This window comes from Haliotis asinina, chromosome 10 (assembly GCF_037392515.1).
Source record: "Haliotis asinina isolate JCU_RB_2024 chromosome 10, JCU_Hal_asi_v2, whole genome shotgun sequence".
Classification (NCBI taxonomy): Eukaryota; Metazoa; Mollusca; class Gastropoda; order Lepetellida; family Haliotidae; genus Haliotis; species Haliotis asinina.
Window position 1 is genome coordinate 55,011,378 of NC_090289.1, and position 21,814 is coordinate 55,033,191.

General features: G+C 41.2%; 3 protein-coding genes across 5 annotated transcripts; all 3 read right to left on the reverse strand.

Annotated features, from left to right (window-relative positions):
* LOC137298933 (uncharacterized) lies at positions 1-4,521 on the reverse strand. The gene is made up of 3 exons (XM_067831317.1): positions 4,365-4,521; positions 2,611-2,737; positions 1-1,539 (listed from the first exon to the last, which is right to left on the reverse strand). The coding sequence occupies exons 2-3, from the start codon at positions 2,717-2,719 to the stop codon at positions 704-706; spliced, it is 945 nt and encodes a 314-aa protein (XP_067687418.1). The 5' UTR covers positions 2,720-2,737; positions 4,365-4,521; the 3' UTR covers positions 1-703.
* Positions 4,522-8,121: 3,600 nt separating this feature from the next.
* LOC137299132 (uncharacterized) lies at positions 8,122-11,236 on the reverse strand. The gene is made up of 3 exons (XM_067831663.1): positions 11,107-11,236; positions 10,170-10,311; positions 8,122-8,809 (listed from the first exon to the last, which is right to left on the reverse strand). The coding sequence occupies exons 1-3, from the start codon at positions 11,234-11,236 to the stop codon at positions 8,122-8,124; spliced, it is 960 nt and encodes a 319-aa protein (XP_067687764.1).
* A 4,279-nt stretch (positions 11,237-15,515) lies between these two features.
* On the reverse strand, positions 15,516-21,377 carry LOC137298312 (uncharacterized). 3 transcript variants are annotated; one of them, XM_067830512.1, is made up of 4 exons: positions 21,307-21,377; positions 19,181-19,302; positions 17,338-17,475; positions 15,516-16,703 (listed from the first exon to the last, which is right to left on the reverse strand). In XM_067830512.1, the coding sequence occupies exons 3-4, from the start codon at positions 17,453-17,455 to the stop codon at positions 15,874-15,876; spliced, it is 948 nt and encodes a 315-aa protein (XP_067686613.1). In that variant the 5' UTR covers positions 17,456-17,475; positions 19,181-19,302; positions 21,307-21,377; the 3' UTR covers positions 15,516-15,873. The 3 variants fall into 3 exon arrangements, with proteins under 3 accessions (XP_067686613.1, XP_067686612.1, XP_067686614.1); XM_067830511.1 differs by lacking the exon at positions 21,307-21,377 and having other exon boundaries at positions 19,181-19,432; XM_067830513.1 differs by lacking the exon at positions 21,307-21,377 and having other exon boundaries at positions 15,562-16,703; positions 17,338-17,472; positions 19,181-19,252.
* Positions 21,378-21,814: the final 437 nt, after the last annotated feature.

The window sequence follows — 21,814 nt, forward strand, 5'->3', positions numbered from 1 at the left end:
TAAAATTTAGTCGAAGAGTTTATTTTGAATGCTAAAGGTTCAAACATATCATGACTCATATATGTTAACTCTTCCCCATAATCATAACAAAAAACATAATAAAACATACAAAAATAGGCAAGAAAATAAGTTAAACAATAATGTCTCCTGGATTATCGGCAGAGGACCTGGATATAAACAAATCAAGGTATATCAACAATATTCCAGCTATATACCTGTGAAGGTCCGGGGTAGAAAACGTCTTCAGCAACCCATGCTGTCATAAAAGGCGACTATGCTCGTCGGAAGAGGCGACGAACGGGATTGAGTGGTTAGGCTCGCTGACTTGGATGACACGTCAGCCATTCCCATTTGCGCAGATGGATGATTGTGCTGTTATCACTGGATTGTCTGGTCCAGATTCGATTATTTACAGACTGACGCCATATAGCTGGAATATTGCTGATTGTGGCGTAAGACTGAATTCACTCACCCCAGCTGTATGACCAGGGTCGGCAAGTACTGTAGTATGGACAAGAGGATCCAGTGATTGTCATCATGAGCGTGAATCGATGTACATGGGACACGATGAGACGCAATAGGTAAGTCAGCGAGCCCCACTGCCTGATCCTGTTAACCGCCTCTTACGGCAAGCATGTTTTTAAGAATGATACTAACCCAGATCTTCACGGGTTACTTTAGTCAATGAAGCGTGTCGATCAAATCAGGCCATGCCCACGTTGTCTTGCTTCTCGGGCGCCGTAATATTTGTGGATGAATTAAACACAGGCCTTGACTTGCTTCGGATGATGACTAAGACGATCTTAGCAATAAGGGCTAACACGCCTAGCACTATGAGTACAATGGTGAAGATGGAATTTCCACGAGCAGCGTCATAGTTCTTGTCTAGACTGCCAGACAGAGCCCATATGACGACGCAGTACGGAGTGATGGTGTACCGGCTGTACTTGTCGAATAAGAAGAGGTCGGTAATGACGAAGAGAAGCAAAGCGGCGGTGATGAAGCCGAGAGAGATTGAGGAGGCAGTGCTCTGGTCGATGGGAGGGTTTGCTCTGTAGGCAATGACAAAACCCATGTTGAGGAAGGTAGCTGTGGTGGTCCACGCCGCATATATACCCAGCCCGTTGTGGACAAATACACGCATCAACGTGTCTTCAATCTTGAGATTCAGTTTAGCTAGAACCTCCATGTTATCATTCAGTGTTTTGTAGGAGATATACAAGCAGATGTACAGGGTGAACGCAATGGCGAACAGGAAGCTGAAGGACAGTTCGATGAGTTGGCGGTCAAACAGCAAGAGCCAGCTGATGTTGAGAAATAGGTTCAGAATGTACACGCCGAAGAAGGCCGGGGTAAGAAGAATGGGGTTGAGGTAAAGGGGTCCTTCTGCAGTCCTCCTGCAAATACGGACCAGTGAGTAGATGATCCAGGCACCCTGCCACGTATAGATCAGACCCCAGATGCTGAAGGTCCAGCCTGCCGGGGTGATCTCCACGTAGAAAGCGTCCGAGATGTCCCCTGTGGAGTTCAGGAAGATACCTGCAACAAACACAATGTGAAATATATTACCATTCACAGTTTAATGGGTCACTGGTTTTAGTAAATGTAAATTTTGCAATCTTGGAGGTTTTGTTACAGAAGTAGACTGAGAACAATTTACACCAATACTCGTGTATTTGTATTATCTGACGAGATGTTACAGAACTACACAGTACAATATATGTTACAGAACTACACAGTACAATATATGTTACAGAACTACACAGTACAATTTAAACTAATACTCGCGTAAAATGACTAAAAATGACCTTTTAAAAAGCTAGCATGAACCAAATCCCAATTTTTAGTTGATATCAATGTGTGATAGTTGATATCAATGTAATTTATTGTGTGAAGCAACATGGCACGGGGGGTTTTAAGCTGATAACTACAAACGTCTTAATGCTCAAACGCAATATCAATATTATATTCTCCTGAGAATTTGCACTGGACGCAGCCACGTCAGATGATCGTTATTGTACGTTTGTGGGCGGCCGTCAGGGGAGTTAAGAAAATTCCAGAATATACAAGAAAACATGATGCAAGGCTTCAATAGGGCAACAGCAAGACAGACCAACTAGGGAGGTAGAGAAGGAGTGAAACGAAAAGTTAAGCGAAGCTCAACATATCGTTTTCGTAATAATACGCGATATATATTAACACAGTTGGAACTTATGTCAAGTCTGCGTAATGCTACATCATATAATACAAGGACTGCAAGATGAACATGTCATAATGACTGCTTTTAGCGACATGTTGAACATTGTACATTACCATAAATACATTCATTATTCAATAGTGACTGAAGCGGACACACAAGTTACCAAAAGGCGAGCATACCCTCAGGTCAACGCTGTAGGTGTGTGCGTGGATGTCACATTTAGTCAAAAGATAAAATCAATCTTAACAAATTTATAAATGCGTATATTGTACATACATGTACTTAAAATTCAAAATTGTAACCATAAAAGCCAGAGAGAATATTCAACAGTACAGTCTAAACTGGCTACACCCGTCTTCGATCTGTCACTAACCCGGTATGGCCTACCCACATGCTGGCCACAAGCTTACCTAAGCTGGTGTCTGCTGCCAGTCCGTTGAAGATGGCGGTGAGTATGAAGGCGAGGAGAGCCCCAATATTGAGGGCCTGCAACAACATTGGCGGGGGCGACTTCATCATGAGTAATCGCAAACAAACCTGAAACCAAACACATACAGGTAATTAACTGGCTTAGCGATTATCATCGTAATCTTCGGTTAGTTAAGTTCGTAAAATCCCCTTACATCTAGTTGTAACAAGAGCTTTGATTACCACACTGGCGTTTTGACAAATCCAGAGCGTGACGTCACTAAGTAGCGTCCACAAAAATTATAACAAGACGTTGCCATGCCATTACAACAGTGGTTTACAATGACAAAGACATTCAAACGCTTTATTCTTCCGGTGGAGAATACAGCGGAATGCGAGAAAGTTAAGATATGATTAAGTTAACAAAAGATAGGCGTAGAATCTCCATGCATTACAGGCCACGTCCCTTAACAACAGTCTGTGTGTACAACTCAGTCTCCTCGTCAGGCCGAAGTGATATTGCTGGAATAGTGTTAAAAGCGGCATAAAATTAGATTCACTCAGTTACTCCTCGTCCGAGAGCAGAACAGGCTGCAAGTTGTTTGCATAGGACGTCGATCTTTGGGTGACATGACACGGTTCAGGTAAGAAAAGAGGCCGACGTCCTGTCCTGTTGCTATGTTTATTCCAGATTCTATTCAATGAGCCTGGTTTGTTGTGCTGAGTGTCCGAACTGGCCGCAGCTTACTCCAGTGGACACAACGTTTAGTGAACTTGTTTCTTTGGCTTCACGCTGTATCAACTGTACTCATTTTGCGCTATGTTTGCGGACCTGAATTGGTTGTTTTCTCTTGGAATGCTACACCACAAATGACATTTTTCTCTTAAAATAAATGTTTCCTATTTTTTATGTTTTGGTTTTCTTTTTAAACAGTAATCATGATTTTTCAGCTGTATAATAACAGATTCCACAATGCGTCCGATTATAGTTTGATACCATTAATTATGTAGAGAGTGAGTGAGTGAGTGACTTTACTTTTAGGCTTCTTTTGGTGGTCGGCACAAGAAATGGACTTCTCATGTTGTACCCATGTGGTGAATCGAACTCGGATCTTAGCCGGTTCGAACGAACACGTTAACCACTAAGTCTAGAATATCCCACCTCCCCGAATTCTGTAGACGTAATACGAGTTCAATTTATGTTTGAAGTTACGACTCTGCCGTGTACTTTTTCACTCTGACTACACTACACTGCTCACAGTTCGATTCATTTCAACACCAGCATTTAAAATTGGAACATTTATAATGTTATAGAAAAGTCTCGGATTCTTTTTGGTTTTATGTGACAATCTGGATTGATAATGTTATTGTTTTTCTTATCACACATTGAATGTCTTTCTGACATATCTGCTGCTGTGTTTATTCCATACTTCTCACACAGAATCGGGTATCCGCCGATTTGTAGAGATTTCAATTCCAGGGTTTCACTGACAGCAAAACACTTTCACATGTGTTGTTAACAGTTCTTGTGAACAGATTTGAAAATACATTTTAACACACACACACACACACACACACACACACACACACACACACACACACACACACACACATATATATATATATATATATATATATACAATGTGATGGTATAATTTTTTAATATATATATATATGAACTTATACCATTCAGCTGAAAAAATTATACCATCACATTGATGTCCACCGTAAAGTAGCACCGAAACAGACCTCTTACCTTCTGCGCACTCTTGCGTTGTACGGAGTTGTGCTTTTACTGCGGGGTCCACCTCAGGCGTCCAGCACCTTTGAAGTCAGCGCTTATGCAACCCTTTCAATGAACTGACTTGCGACCAGTGCATACCTAACTCACCCGTGGTACAACGTGACTGGTTGATCCGCCCTGTTAAATAAGCACCCTGTGTTAGTCGCAGCCAATCGGAGCACAATGCAGCGCCTGTGGGCTGCGTTGGGGCGAGATGATTCCTTGACGCCGACTTAAACAGTGTTAATGTAGCAGCAGAACTGGAATCAGTAAATGACGGTGGACGATGTATACTTTCTGTCAGATACACAATATCAAACATTTGTTTTTCTTTCGTAATCTTCGACCATGAACGGTTTCACTAAATAAAGATACGCACATTGTTCATGGAGTGATTTTTTTACGAGATTTATTATTAGCCGCCGTGACAAACGATAAAGTTGTTATTCAATAAAATGTGTCACGTATTCGTGTCCTTCCAGCTTCAAAATGTGGGAATCGAACCCTCATCCTCAGAGCCAGGCAGCTGTTCGCCAGCACACAAACTACATCATACGAAAGTACCATGATTATCCCGAGTGATAAAGGATGGTCTTGGTAGTAAAGACCAACACTCCACTTTCGTTGTTCGCGGTTCATGTGCAGATCGTCCAAACACAAAAGTGTGGGTTACGCCCAATGGTCCAGTCACCGGCGTCAGATAAGGGTACGAGTTCCCACTGGGTGAGTGTATGAAGTAAACAGTTTCAAGATCATGTTGATGAGAATACTTTCTCAGCAGTAAACAATGTACAATAAATCCAAATACATGCGTCTCTTTATGACTGAGACAATAAACCCGTTAAATATCTGCATATTTCTAGATATTGTGTCAACATATGGAAGTGGTGCTTTATTTTTAACTAAAGAAACCTGCGTTTTTCCATTTCTTGTGAAGGAAAGACTGGCTTGAGCTCCTAAATATTTCCTTTGTCAAACAGTTAGTATGCTACCTATGACTCATGTGCGAAAGAGTTTACCACAGGGTTACAAGGTAGACATGTAGAAGATATTCCCAAATAAACGAATCAGTAAGCTACTGAACCAGATTCCATGAATGTAACTTTTATTCTGTAACATGCGTTCACATATTCCAAATCAACCTAGCTTCAACGTGTATTTGTGACACGTGACACCGGCTTAACGCGTTACGCTCGCCCTGTCGTCTTCATCACTAAAATATATTGATTCATAAACAAGTTCCCATGGTATGATCGTAATTGAACAATTGGTTCTGCCCTTAGCAAAAATTTGAATTGGGACGTTTTCGCTTTTAATTGTGTGTCATTCATTGTGTATGACCAGTAATGATACTGCCCTACCCCTCTCCTCAACAGTTGTAAATGATGTTTACAGGAGGTGTTGGTTCTTGTGATTACACCAGAATAAGTAAAGCATGGATTTTAAACATGATATCAGAAATAATTACATGGTGCTACAAAATGTTAAAACAAATGAACAACGGTAACAAAACAATTCAGAGGCCAATATCGTCAAATTATTATCCATATATGTGCAAGTTAAATGAAGATCACTCATTTATGGGACGCGGATTACGCAACATAACAATCAATATGCTGACCCTCTTAGTAATTTCACGAAATGTTTTTCATAGTTATTTCACGAAATGACTGATTTCGTAATCTGACTGTAACATAAACACGTGTAGTCCAAGTAAGCAGTTATAAAACCGATCTTGTATAACCGAACACATTGACCTAGATAGGGGTATATTTATCAAGCGGGCGAGCAAACGTGTTCGCGTAGTCACGTGGTCAGTGAGCCGTGTTGTGTCACGACGCATGTTCTGCTTGCCTGACAGACTGTGTTCTCACAAACCAACGAAAGCATTAGTCACGGTGATAGACCGTATCCCTACCTCTTTCAGCACAGACTGATTGTCCACCAGGACAATAATGACCTATTGTGATATCCAGGTGATCGCCTACTGTTATCTTCAAGAAACAACGTCTGTGATAACTGACATACATATGTTAAACACTCGCTTTTATACCAATGCGCATGATACATATTGTATTTCTGGCAGGGCTTCTGAAGTGAGTATTTTACAAACGCTAGGCATGGTTTACTCGGAACAAGGGGTGGGGTAGGGTAGGGGTATGTTCCTTTGAACGTTCACTCTTCACACGGTTTGGTTTCCCACGAGTACAGCGTTTCAGTGCAACTTGCCACGAGAGCAATGTGTAAAGACGATTCCATTTGTTCATTTTCTGAAATTCCTGGTATATTGCTTTATGAATTTGTACACGAAATCAGAGTTATTATGTTATGTTTCGTCTTCTATATCGCAACATTCATCAGCATACAACCCGCAATCAACTTCCTCGTAGAGTCTGTCCATCCACGGACAAGCCAGGACTGCTGCTGACGTTTTCTAACCGGAATCTTGGTACGGATACCATGAAGCGATGAGGAGTAAATGAGTTTAGTTTCACCCCGTTTTTAGCAATATTACGGCAAGGGACAAAAGACTCGGACTTCCCACATTGTGCTCTTGTAGTGAATGGAACCCGTGTCTTTGTGGTGACGAGCGAACATTCTAACTGCTAGGTTTCCTCGCGGCCCCAACAATAAGCAAGTAAATGTTTGAGAACCAAGTGTAGTCGTGTATTTAACTTCAACTAATTCACCAAATGACATGAGGAACAACACATTTTACCTCTCAGGGCAATTCTGTGTTTGAAAATCAATCGAAACTATATGTCACATTTAAGACCAAGTTTAGGATACGTGCAAAAGTGTCACAGCAATGGCAAAATAGTTCTTTAGAAACTGTTTCTGCGATTGAAGTGAGTGATTTTTCAAGCATTCAAACAGTTTAGTGACACAGCACTAGCTTGAAAAACCGTTATTTCACGTTGTCGTGGACATGATATAGCACGCCTGGCAACCGCCATTCAATGTAGTGAAATGATGTTTGTTCAGAGATTACATCAAATATATATAACTACTTGCGTGAAAGACTGAAATCCTGACGACACTAAATTGTCTCAAAAGGGAACAGCATCTCCCGCCCTGTCGATATCCAATGCCTAAGTATAAATTTAACAAACTGAGTGGATAGTGGGAAGACAGGAAGTCTTTTTCTTTTTATTTGTTTGTTGTTTACGCCGCTCTCAGCAATATTCCAGCTACGTAAATAATCGAGTCTGGACTAGATGATCCAGTGATCAACAACATGAGCAACTGGGATACGATGACACGTCAGCGAGCCGGATAGTCAGTTCGTACGACGACATAAATAGGTTGCCCAAGATTAATTCTAACCTGGATCTTCACGGATCAAGAAGAGAACAAGGAATGGTACGCCTCTGAAGAGACGAGGCGTTTATAAGGGTTAAATACCCTTTATGTAACATGTCAGCATGTCATGTTCAACTGTAGAAAACCACAGATATCCTCTCTACACCAAGTGTAATTGTTGACAATGGCCGGTACTCACCCTACAACCTTGGTTCCTACGCGGAATTCGAACCCACACCCTCGAAGTCAGACACTTAACCCTATCAGTCACCATGACGTCCACCCCCATCACCATCACCGTCAGTGTAGCATGACCTTAAAAGAAACACCTAATGCAGAATGATATCAAGCGCTTTATTGACAAAGGCATAGCAAATACAGTTATATGAACATATGCTGACATCTTTATGCCACTGTCTGTTGAAGTTCAGAAGCGAAATGTATGATTAATTTCAAGCATGGTCACATTTTCCTTCGTGCTGTCAGTCTCTCGAGTGTGCCGGAAATACACGAGGACAAGTTTCACCACAAATACGATGACCGACATGACGAGCAACACTACGGTGAATGTAGAGTTAACTGCCCCTGGTTGCCAGTTCTGGGCAATGCTCCCAGAGAGCGCCACTATCAACACAAGGTATGGTGTGACGGTGTAACGGGTATATTTATCCAGGAATGTCCAGTCAGAGATAGAAAACAACACGAGTTCACCAGCAAGTATGCCAAGGGAAATAGTTGAGCTCGTTCTTGGTGTGATTGTAAAGTCCCTTTCATAGGCAAGAGCTGCTGCAAGGTTTAACAAGGTAGCAATGGTGCACCAAGCTGCGTAGGTGGCCAGTCCGTTCTGTACCAACACACGCACCAGCCACACATCTACCGTCCGGCCTTGGTCGACGAGGGTGGATTCGTGAGAGGCCATGTCACGGTAGGACAGACCCAGGCAGATGTACGTGGACAGGTATGTGAGCAACAGGAAGACCATGGACAACCACAAGTACTCACGGTCAAACAGGAAGCTCCATCCAAGGACCACGGCCCAGTTGAGAGCGGACGTCAAGAACAACAACGGTCTCAGCAAGGTCGGACTGACGTACACCGGGCCATTGGGGGCTTTCCTGATAAAGATAAAGATTGGGTTTAATTCGAAAAAATGAGCAAAAGGTGAAAACATCTCACAATATATGATTGTTATTTTTGTCGATAAAGTGTTTTGAACAGACTCGTATGTTTTCATCTATGTTTGGGTGAGTGAGAGTGGTTAACAAACAATCATGGGACAACCTTACAAATAGGTCCCTTATCACGTCCAGAAGTAAAATAAACGCAGTCTCAGACACTGGTACGTATTGCCAACGAGTTATCATGCACATCGCCGCTTGGTCTAACTAGAAAATGTTAATTAGAAATGTATCATACGATCCTATTGTTAAAAGGGGCAATGCTCGGAATAGCTTAGCCAACCTTAACTCTCCCTGACCGATAACTACCAACACAGAGCCGTCAATTTGCACACATGTGCACTCTTCAAAGTGATTTCTGTCAACGAATTTGAATGAAGGAGTTGGCTTTTACTTCGTTTTAGCTATCACGACTGGGGACATCGGAACATTGTATTCACGTGGAGAGTCGAACCGGGCATTCAGTGTGACGAGTTATCCCATCGCCCCAGGGATGTTGAAGATAGGACGCTATAGCAAAAGAAATAACGCCCAGGTGATGTATCGCAGTGTGCAGCACAGCGGGGCTGTTATCACTGTTTCAATACATGGCCAAACTACTAGCCACCAGCGTTTTGCCACGACAGTAGTGAGTTTATTTTGATGGTATGTAGACGACTGATCAATGTGCGCAATATGAGAGAGACTTTCGACTTGACATGGGCTTTCTCTATGTGCTGACTGGATTCCAATGAAACACCGAATTTTATCAGCTTCCACAGCTATTCTTGATTTTAACAACTGATCTCTTTACAAGATTCCCACTTGCTCGGAAAGTGACAGTCGGAATGTGTTGTCTCATCCTGCAAATTCTGAAAGTTTAACACGGTTCCGACATATCATAGCATCTCTCGCATCAATGGAAAAAAAGTTTCCCAAAGCCTTTGAGGAAGGATGAAATATGTTGTTCATCTTGAACTATAATTTTTTTTCTACATCAAAATTGCAACTTTTCCGACCTGATTCTTTTATATTATCTTCTGAAACGTAATGTTAAAAGTGGGACTCGCTTCATGCACATGCTTTGTGACTGACGCCATGGTCGCCATTTCGTTCTCCGATCAAAATTCTCAAACATCGTCCTAGGATGTCCTTTGAGTTTGGCTTTGCGGTAGCAACCAATAAGATGGGATAAAAACGATTCAGATCTCAGACGCTAATCACATTTTCGAGTCTATGGGTCTTTCTTTAACACTCCTAAAATATAACTAGGCTGGATATAGATTCGAACCCATGATCAGCAGATGGGATGACGTACCTGCAGATGTTGATGCTGCCGTAGAGCATCCACAGAGCTTGCCACACGAAGATGATCCCCCAGATGCTGAACGTCGGGCTGGCTGGAGTGATCTCTATAGCATACTTGTCAGATATGTCTTGGACCTCGTTGATGAGAATTCCTGTAAATGAACATTACTAGTGGTGTCATGTGTAAATGAACAGTGGGCATAATCCTGCACTCTAAAACATATCTCTCTAACATATGTTTCGAAAGTGTTTAGCATTAACACTCAGAGAGTATGCATTCACACATGTTCTGATAGTGTATGCATTAACACTCAGAGAGTAATGTATATGCATAGTGAATGAGTTTAGTTTTACGCCGCTTTTAGCGATGTTTGAGCAATATCGCGGCGGGGGACACCAGAAATGGGCTTCTCAAATTGAACCCATGTGGTGAATCGAACCCGGGTCTTGGACGTGACGACCGAACGCTTTAACCACTAGGCTATCCCGTTGTCCCGTATGCAATAACACTCAGACAGCAGGGATTCACATGCGCATTCATTTAGTGCATGCATTAAAATTCCCACAGGGAGTCACACATGTGTTCGGATAGCATGTATTAACACTCAGAAGGGTGACATTCATAGGACTGTGTGCTTAGACAGTGCATGCATTAACGCTCCGACAGATGGGATTCACATGTGGGCTCCTTTCGTACAGGCGATAAAACCTAGACAGGCGAGATTCAAATGTGTGTTCGTTTAGGATATGCAGACGGGATTTACACAGGCGTTCCATTTAGTATAGTGAAATATGGTAAACCAACAACATATATTATTTGGCGTTAACCTAGTTCAGTGTTAATCCATTGACGCCCTGACATCGGGTACGTTTACCACGCACACAGGTGGACTTCCACAACGTGTTTTAGGGGCTGTCAACCTGGACAGAATGGGGTGTTTACTTACTGTAGGAACCGCCAACTAGTTGTGGCATCCGTCCAAGGTAGATAGTCAACAAGTTGACAATGAACATTGCCCAGTTGACCAACATGCTTAGGACGAGGAAAGGCGAATGTCCTCGCGTCATGGTAACCATGGTTACTGGATACCCTGAAACGTAACAAGAACATATTAAATCATTTCCTTAGATGTAAATAACTTGTTACTGAAAAGGTGGTAGTGCAGATGAAAAAAGTCAACATTGCGATATCGTTATGTTCATCTGATATTGGATTATCGAATGTTTGGGTCTAGACATATTTTTATTCATGAAAATTAAATGGGATTGTGACCAAGCTTTACAGCTTATTTCAAAACACCGCTCCCGTACATTATAACTCAATCTTATATGAAGCATGTATCCTTATCGATGTTGACTCCTGTAAATACTCTATTTATGCAAATTACATCAAATGCACAATACAGCTATCATTTCGGTAAGCATACATACAGCGTTACGGTTTATATGTCTAACAAATGTAGAAATACTAGACAAATAAGAGATAGGACAATTAAGAGGAGGCTGTTACTTATTTTTTTTATCTGACAATTTAAAGCGTTGTGGCTTGATGGAAAATCGTGGACGGGTTCAGCTATTTTCTGTTTTTCACAGTGAATAAGCTCTTTGTATCCGTTCGTAATGGTCTCCAGGTTATAAAAGGTAATATAAAAGTATTTTATTTCTTGTTATCTGAGTACCGCAAGTGAAAAATGGTGTAGGGCGTTAACACTCTGATATCCACACGAGCAATATAAACTGTCTAACAAATGCCGTACATACTTAACGGCGTTTACATCGCTACAACAGAGCCCGAGCAGGCAGTGAACGATTTGACAAAAGCGTGTGCCATAATTAAAGTCAAAATAAATTATAGTTTAGCTTTTTGTAATTAGATTTCTAAATTCTGAGATTCTGATTCTCTTTGACTCTTTTAATGTCGCGATGGCTGAGCTGCGAGTGCGGCTGCCTCTGTATGCTGGCGATTAGGTGCCTGACTCTGAGGGCGCGAGTTCGAATCCCGGATGGGACTAAAAAACATAATAGAATTTGTATTTTACTACAAATAAAGTGTAATCCCATGTATGACACATGTTAGACCCTTTGATAGAGCTTGATAGAGCAGTCCATAAACGTATTGTGTGTGGTAAAAAGGTTTCGAATGTTTTAAAATAGTTCTGTGTTATGGTAAAACATTTGCAATATTAACAGCTATTATATTGTGTGAAGCGGGTGTGAAGTGTGTTTGGGGTTCTGAGTCGTTTCCTGGTATACTTTGATTGAATCTAACGTTGAGTTTTATGTTACACGCACTTTATGCGAAACACAAGGTAGATGTCAAAACATTCACAATCACATAAAGCGTTTGCACTTTATTGAATACTTGTGATGAGGATGAATTCCAATTTTCACTTCAACCTTTCACTACAAAATCTAAGACAGATATCTTCCTCCTAACTATGTTTATAAATGTCCACATATAGATGAGGTGAGTTGTGAACTATCATGTTCTAGTAACGAACGATTCAGTGTAAATCTTAACAAACGTATAGCTGTATGCTCCATGTCACCATACGTGGTATACGAGTACAAAACTCTAAACTTATAAAAAAGAGCAACCATTCCGACTTTGAAAATGCTCAAACCTGTCTAACCAGAGTGTGTAACTAGTTACCTGAGGGCCTGGTTGTGTGATATCCTTAACCCGAGCAGAAATGGGCGACTCTTATATGTGGCATCACAGCGACAACTCATTAACGCTGTTTTGTTAAGACATGCCAGTTTTAACTGTATTGTAATGCGTATTGTTACTTGGGTTCGCGTCGCTGCTGTTGTATTAGATGCCTTTTCTTCCTTGTCTTTTGTTTCATTGTGTAGCAAACAATTGTCTGTTTCAATAATAAGCTATTAAAGGTCTGTCGCTGTTAATCTGTATTCGTAATACTCTTAAAAGGAACCTGTTAGATAAACATCTGAATTGTTTCTGTATATGTACTGTTTTGTGTCTCGGTGTGAAAGTCAGGTACAATTTAAACGGCTTGTATTCCGACCACTTGTGGCAGAGTCATGAATACATTACAATCCCGATGTAGCAACAATCTGCTAATTACTACACTCACTCACTCACTCTTGTGAATATCTTGCCTCGCTGCTTTAATGATTTTAGCATCATTCACGAACACATTATCTACAAACTTTGCGAAACAAGGACTGGGGCAGAAATTATGGCTTTAGATTATGTAAACATCAGAGCAAAAGGACATATATATATATATATATAACTTAAAATACATATAAAACAAGCCTTTTTAGAACGTTTCTGGACAATAAACAGTCATTGTAAACACAAAGCTGTTACTCATTGTATTATACATACTAGAACGAATAGGAGTCTCTTATTGTATCCCATGTTAGCCACCGTTTAACATGCCTGTTGGCTGTACACTTTCCTGTAACAGTCAGTATTGTATAAACAATAACTTAGACACGTGTCTCACCATCAGCCAGCAAGTGGATTATACCCGCTTACCCCTGGATATTAGACAACAAAACATGGCACTTCCTTGTGAGAGCTGGGAGTGGTGGAAGACTTGAAGGCGTCAACTGGACCTGTTTGATGGTCTCACCTTTCAGGTGCTAAACAACCTAGGGGCTCATTAGGCCACGTTTGTGAACGGGCTTAGTGGGAATTTCACACGAATATCGCAGTGCTGCCTTACATTATTATGAAGGCTCTCAATACACTTCCAGGAGAATAATGGTTTAAATGCATTTGGTAGTTGGCTTGCACTGCTGATCTATACCACCCAAACCACCTGTTCACATGTATATAGGTAAAAGGATGTGTAATTCTGACCTTTCAGCTAAGGCTGCGTCAGCAGTGGACCCCAGAAAAACTTTCATCTGGCGTCAAAACCACATCCAGATGGGCTTTTTCAAATACTCGATACCTGTTAATATATATCTACTATGCATAGAAGACTAACTCAAGTATGTGCATGTTGCGTATCTTGACATTGTATATCGGCGTTTGATGAACCGTAGAACATTACAAACTTGTATAGTCAATGACTCTTTCATTTTAAGGATAAACGCACCGGTGATTATATAGTGAAGGCAACCAACAAAACAACACAACATATGAAAGATGCCCTGTAATGTCATATTGTGATGTTGAAACACACCAAACATTTCTGGCATGTGATATTTGTGTGTAATGGTGACAAAACGGATTGAACGAAAACTGGATTCTTTCCCCGAGACACCATGTTAAAACATCATTTGCAAATACAGGACACGTTGTCAAAGGTGACTGTGCAAATACCACAGACAGTGAGTGGGTTTAGTTTTCAGCAATCAGCACTCAGCAATATTCCAGTTATATGGCGGCGGTCTGTCAATAATCGAGTCTGGACCAGCCAATCCAGTGATCAACAACATGAGCATCGATCTGCGCAAAAGAGAACCGGTGACATGTGTCAACCAAGTCAGCGAGCCTAACCATCCGATCCCGTTAGTCGCCTCTTACGACAAGCATAGTCGCCTTTTATGGCAAACATGGGTTGCTGAGAAAATACCACAGCTTGAACAAAACCCACGATAAAATTTCTGCAATATATACGAACGCCATGTATGAATGAAATGAATATACATGTATTTGAACCCATATAGAAATAACATATCCGTAAACACTGAACGAAGCTACCCAGGTCTCTACTGACAAGCGAGAACACTATTTGCCGACTCTTCAACTTGCATTATGATTTTGAAAAACTGTGTTTCCAAAACAGGACATTTCTTCATTCTGCATCCACATATATTTTCTGGTTCTGAATTCATTCCATTTCTCTTAGGTATAGCTTCATGCTGGTCTGACACTTTCTATTGAATAATTGCTTGGGCCTAGATTTTCGAACACTGTGCTCCCGAACACGGGTCCAAATAAGACAATATATATTTTGTGCTAAAGCTTTCCAACCGTTTCCAGGACTGAGGCAAGACATGATACGTGATTCTGTAACAACCCGTTGAAGCTAAGTTTGGATTTTCTGATGGTTATTGCACACTGTCAGAGTGAGTTAGGTTTACGCCGCACTCAGCAATGTTCCAGCCATGTGGAGGCGGCTCTGAATAATCGAGTCTGGACCAGACAATTCATGATCAGTGATCGACAACATTAGCATTAGTCTACGCAAATGAGAGACGATGACATGTCTCATCCAAATCAGCGAGCCTGACACCACGATCCCGTTAGTCGAATCCTATGTGGCAAGAATGGATTACTAAAGACCAATTCTAGCCCAGATCTTCAGCGGTCGTACCTCATCAGAACGCCTGTGGAGTGTTTGCAAGGAAGTTTGGTTTTAACACCAAATACTTGTAACATATACGAAAATATGTACTTTATTTCTGTCAAAGGAAACGTTACATAGTTACACACAATGGATATTTCAGAACAAGCTAAAATACAGGCTGGTTGAGTAGACAGGCTGTACAATGAAATATATTTTTGAGTAGGAGGTAAACGAAAATATCGGTCCTCTGAATGGTGAACAAAGATGAAATTGTGTTGTATCAACAAACCAAACTGTATGACCACTCAGGAGTGGCATCCACGTGTGATCATAACTGTCAAAACACACTACATTCACTGTAATGCACTTAATCGTTACAATTACTAATACCCGTTTTGGAGTGGCGTGATACATATAGACGTGTCACCATACGTGGTGATGTTACGCTGCTCCGTTTTGCATGGATTCTGTCGTTGGAACGAACACTTTCTGTCTTTCTGCGCCACGGAAGTGACGCCACAACATCACGACCACTTTCACCACTAAACACAATGCAGCCATACCCAGTAGTATAGCTGTGAAGATGGAATTTCTCTTCTCAGGATTCCAGTTCTTAGTGATGCTTCCGGAAAGGGCGATAACTACGACGATATACTCGCTAAAAATATACCTCGTGTGTCTATCCAGTATTGTCAAGTCTGAGATAAAAAAGACAACAAGTTCAGTGGTCAGGATACCCAATGCAATGGTGCATGAAGTACTCTGATCAAACTTGGGATGGTCGCCGTAGGTCAGGGCCGTGGCAACGTTGAGGAGAGTAGCAATGGTGCACCATGCTCCGTAAAATGCTAGTCCGTTTTGGACAAGAGTCCGGATGAGCCATATCTCCTTTTTCCGCTCTTGTTTGATGAGTGTCTCGGAGTGTTCAGCAAGAGCTTTGCACGACAGACCAATGAGTGTGTATATAGTAATAGCGGTGAGTGCCAGAAACACAAAGGCTGCCCACACTAGTTCCCAGCACCATAGAAAGGTCCAGGAAATGACAATAAACCAGTTGAGGATAGAGACACTGAAGAAGGTCACTGTGAGGAGGGCGGGACTGTTGTAGACGTACCCATCGGGGGCGCGACGGCAGGTGTTGACGAGGGCGTAAATAATCCAAATGGCCTGCCACACGTAGATTGCACCCCAGATGCTGAAGGTGGCACCAGAAGGTGTTATCTCCAGCATCAATTTGTCCGAGATATTTCCAATCGTATTGGGGTAGAGTTCTGAAATATACAGTGAGAGCAGACAAATCAGTTTTCTGAGTGAATGTTGACGACTCACTCCGTTTCAACATTGCATATAATAAATAGCTTTCGTAGCGTCGACAATGTGCTCCTAGATCTTTATGAAATCGTCTGGACAATAAGATCCAACTATTACTACTGTCTATTGGTCTGTGCAAAGTGTAACACTTAATTGGTAGTGTAGAGCGACACACATGTGCTGTGTCAGGTTCTTCTGGTTGGTGGGATTCAAAGACACCCATCCATGGGCTGTCATGTATAGCGGTATACGGACGCTATGGATTTTGATACAAGTGTAGGATGTTCTAGTAACTTTCGACTTCCCCTCACATGAAGCTGACACGTTTATATAAGCGATATTACAAGTACATACTGTTCAATGGAACAAATATATTGATATAGTGATATTAACGAGTAGGAAAAAATGGTATGTCCTCGAACTCTCACGACAAGAATATCAAACACACATGCTTTATACAAACAGTTAGTATCTCTTGGACGATACAAAGTTTGTACCAGTGGAGTCATGACAAACAATAGAGTTGTATGTTTGAAGTGGAAGTTGCACGTGTTATGACAGACAGACAGACAGACAGACACGAGTCCAACGCACTTGTCTCGATCCCCAGGAACTCCCTGGTGTTACTAAATAGACTGAGGAACTGGTTTGCCACGAACACCATCAGGTTGCCTACCATCAAGGCAATGAGTAAAGGCGAGTGTCCGGCCATAATGGTCGGTGTAGAGGCTGCTGCAACAGAAACATATATATACATCTCAAGAAGGTTGCCTCGCACGGACCCCAATACTGGAGTTGTCTCCTTATTTGGGTAGTACAAAGGTTCATAATATGAACATTGATCAATGTACACATGTCTGTTCTTATCATCAATACATCTCGACATTACACTGAAAAGTACTTTTGTTTCCATTTTGTCAGACTTTTGAAGTATGAAATTGATTGGACCGGTGAATCCGTGGAGATTCAAGCAATCTGCTGTCCATATATTATATGACAACTAGTCTTTAGACACAAACTTCAAACAATGGCGTGACCACATGATGTGTGCCAACTACACTGTAGAAACAAACATATAAACAATGGGAGATCCACCTGATTTCTGACTAGACGACCGACAGGAGCATTCAAACAACGGGAGATACACCTGAAGTGTGACCACTAGACAATAGAAAGGGGCATTCAAACACTAGCAGATTCACCTGATGTGTCACTGCTAGACAGTAGACAGGAGCATTCGAACACTGGCACATGCACCAGATGCATCAATACTAGACGGTAGACAGTAGCATTCAAACACTGGCAGATACACCTGATGTATGACTACTAGACGGTAGACAGGAGCATTCAAACACTGGCAAATACACCTGATGCATGACTACTAGACGGTAGACAGGAGCATTCAAACACTGGCAGATACACCTGATGTGTGACTACTAGACGGTAGACAGGAGCATTCAAACACTGGCAGATACACCTGATGTGTGACTACTAGACGGTAGACAGGAGCATTCAAACACTGGCAGATACACCTGATGCATGACTACTAGACGGTAGACAGGAGCATTCAAACACTGGCAGATACACCTGATGCATGACTACTAGACGGTAGACAGGAGCATTCAAACACTGGCAGATACACCTGATGTGTGACTACTAGACGGTAGACAGGAGCATTCAAACACTGGCAGATACACCTGATGTGTGACTACTAGACGGTAGACAGGAGCATTCAAACACTGGCAGATACACCTGATGTGTGACTACTAGACGGTAGACAGGAGCATTCAAACACTGGCAGATACACCTGATGTGTGACTACTAGACGGTAGACAGGAGCATTCAAACACTGGCAGATACACCTGATGCATGACTACTAGACGGTAGACAGGAGCATTCAAACACTGGCAGATACACCTGATGTGTGACTACTAGATGATAACCATGGATACCAACGCTTTGTGCATGTACTAGTTGCGTGGATATGTGGATAGTCGCTATATAAATATATATATATATATCCCATAATACTATATAAAAATAATAACATTGAATCAAATGGAGGGTCACACAGCGCTGGCCTCGGTGTAAGATCTACCAAAGCAGTTACCAGGCAACAAACGGACATTACAGAGCATTACATGAGGACATTCACAGCTACTGTTCAAAGACAACTGATCGATATTACTGAAACCATCTACTGTATATCTACTATTGATCTACACATGAACAAAACTGTCACAAGACTAGTGTTAGCTTTTGATTCTACATCACCAACCTGTCAAGCCTTTCTGAGGTCCTTTTCAAATGGCGATAAAAATCCAGCAATATTATGTACAATAGTTATCAAGGATTTGTTCACTTAACAAAAATTCTAACACATTACTAGTTCCTTTGGTTTAAATTGTAAAATATGCAGATATTTCTGTTTACTTACGGGAGGTTGTTGTTTAGCTGGCAAACGTGTCCTCTTCCCTCCCTTCTTATACAACTAAGTTCCCGGGTGTTGTGGTCCAAAGCCAATAACGTGGGGAAACACGTGAGAATATACAGGCCAGCCTGAAAAGAATGTGATCAGTAAAACCCACGATGAGACAATGTACTGAAGGGAGGTAACTACAGTGGTTGTGAATTCACTCAAGCGTAAGGGTGTACTGAGGCATTCCGACTGCTTGCGAATCAGTTTACTGTCGCACGTCACCATGGTACTTTCGTAAGGAGCATGATGGGGCTCTTGTCTGACGTTCGGAACTGTGAACAGGGAGCACGGCGGGCACATGGCAAGAGTTTTTACGATGTATTAAGAATTAAAGAATATCATTAATTATTCTATAGATATCTGTATCTTTTTAAAGATCAAGAATGATTTAAAGATATATGTAAATAATTGAAAATATTTTTAATTATTTTATGACATTCAAAGCAGATTTAGTGATATTTTAAAATATTATTCAGATATTATTGATAACATAGTTTGTGATATCTCCAGTTCAATTTGAGATACCTTCAAATGTCTTTGCCAACAATTTAAGATAGTATTAATTTCAAAATACATAATAAGTCTTACAGATGCTTTTAATTTCAAGATGTCTCCAGTTTAATTCAAGATATAATCGATTATTTCAGGATATTATCAATATGCTTCATAATAACCTTAACTCATTTTTCCGTGTCACTGTTTTGCACTTCATGATCCCGACTTAATCTCTTTCGCCTCCCTCCTCACGGAAATGAGCTGTCCTGTTTGGCCTCCACGGTTGGTTGAACTTGGAAATAAACGTTTAACACCTTTACCCAACCGAGCAAGTGTGAGCATGCTTTTTGTACAACCCTTTCTAACCAGTTACGCATATATGGGTCTGCTACATAAGTTGATCACGTTCCCACACACGTGTGAACACATGGCCTGAATGATGTGAGAATTATACAAGGGGAACTAACGATGAGATCAGTGCAAAGTGGAACATGGAAATAGTCAGTATCACAATCCCACAGCCACACTACTTTCCTTAGTACCAATAAAGTCCTATTTACAATGCTCAAATGAAGCAAGGCTATATTCCCTCGGGTTCTGAATCTTTGGTCTTCCTGGTGCTCCTATTAAGTTTATATGTTTGTTTTTGTTGCTATTAAAAGTATATATATCTATACAGAGACTATGCGTTAGTCTTAGCAATGAGCGTACCACCGGAATACACAACCAACACACACTACAGTATCACTTATAACGCGACGCGACTGAATTCGTTGGTTTCACATTAATTACTGACTCGCTGTGCGCATGCGCAGAGCGTGTAAAATAATCTACTGGTCAATTCCGCTTTGGACGTACGCATACCGATAATGTAAACACACGCTAAAGAAAACGAAAAATCAAACCAAATACATAGTTTTATGTCTATTACAACTTATTTTTATACCTGTATGTACAAAAGACCGGGAGTAGAGAAATAAATAGCTTGATTTATGTCAATAAGTTCTTGTATAAACACATCTCGCCACAACCGTTCTTCCCGCACATCCCCTTATCACAACTATCACACCACACATTTCTGATGCAGCTGCAACCAAAACAGCACATCAATACCTGAAAAGCATATGTAAATTGACATATTTAGTCAGCTATGAACAGTTGTCACTCGTAAATAATTATTATTTAATCACTTTGTTTTGAGTGTATTTACACTATCGGTATGCGTACGTCCAAAGCGGAATTGACCAGTAGATATTTTTACACGTTTTGCGCATGCTCACAGCGAGCCTGAAATTAACGTGAAACCAACGAATAGAGAGAAATAGTTGATTGGTTCATTGGTCGGCTATGGTAAACAACTGTAAACGAGAATGGTACCTGTTAAATTTACTCCCATAGTTTGAACGGAGATACTGTGAAAATTTCCCCGAAAGTGTTTTCATTTTTACCTTAAATGTGTTTAACAATATCAAGTTTGAGACGATTCTAAATGTGCATCGAAAAGGGGTATTTTGCAACAGGACATTAGATAAATACAAAATTCAAGTGGAAACTGACTGTATTGTAAGTGATGGTCATTAAAACCGTACCTTGAAATATGTCAGCCTCTTGACGCCGGTCTGTATACAGCCTTGGCCAGGTAATCTAGATAGTACCTGTGGCCGTATTCCTCATTGTTCTATTCTGAGTACGGTCCAGTGATTTTAATCCCTAATCAATACCTGCAGGCAAAAAGATAACATCCCGTTCGTTGTGACCTGAGGGCAAGAGTGACTTTATGGCACCTGCGTTTTGTTATGACTGGATGAGCATCGTCGACTCACACACTCCTTACTCTTGTCAGGGATAACCTACAATCTGTATATAGTCTCCCTGCTCTCGTGAACGTTACCCAACTCCCTATACAGTCTGAGAGTCCTTTAAAGAGGCATAATTAGTTATGAAATTCACGAAATAAGTGAATCTGAAGACTGATTCGCTACGGTACTCTAAGGTTTAGTCCCCGGATTTAATTAAAACTAATAATGTCTGATACATTGCAAAGGAGACCCAAGTGAGGTGAGAGGTGAGAGGGGTGAGAAAGTTGAGTGTGTGTCT

Bases quoted from the DNA above. Each gene is read 5' to 3' on its own strand.
- LOC137299132 (XM_067831663.1), bottom strand. From the start codon at position 11,236: ATGGTTACCATGACGCGAGGACATTCGCCTTTCCTCGTCCTAAGCATG. The intron at 10,312-11,106 runs GTAAGTAAACAC...GTTCATTTACAG, and splicing joins ACTAGTTGGCGGTTCCTACA to GAATTCTCATCAACGAGGTC. The intron at 8,810-10,169 runs GTACGTCATCCC...TATCTTTATCAG, and splicing joins GGCAGCATCAACATCTGCAG to GAAAGCCCCCAATGGCCCGG.
- LOC137298312 (XM_067830512.1), bottom strand. From the start codon at position 17,455: ATGGCCGGACACTCGCCTTTACTCATTGCCTTGATGGTAGGCAACCTG. The intron at 16,704-17,337 runs GTGCGTTGGACT...TGTATATTTCAG, and splicing joins GTTCCTGGGGATCGAGACAA to AACTCTACCCCAATACGATT.
- LOC137298933 (XM_067831317.1), bottom strand. From the start codon at position 2,719: ATGATGAAGTCGCCCCCGCCAATGTTGTTGCAGGCCCTCAATATTGGG. The intron at 1,540-2,610 runs GTAAGCTTGTGG...TGTTTGTTGCAG, and splicing joins GGCAGCAGACACCAGCTTAG to GTATCTTCCTGAACTCCACA.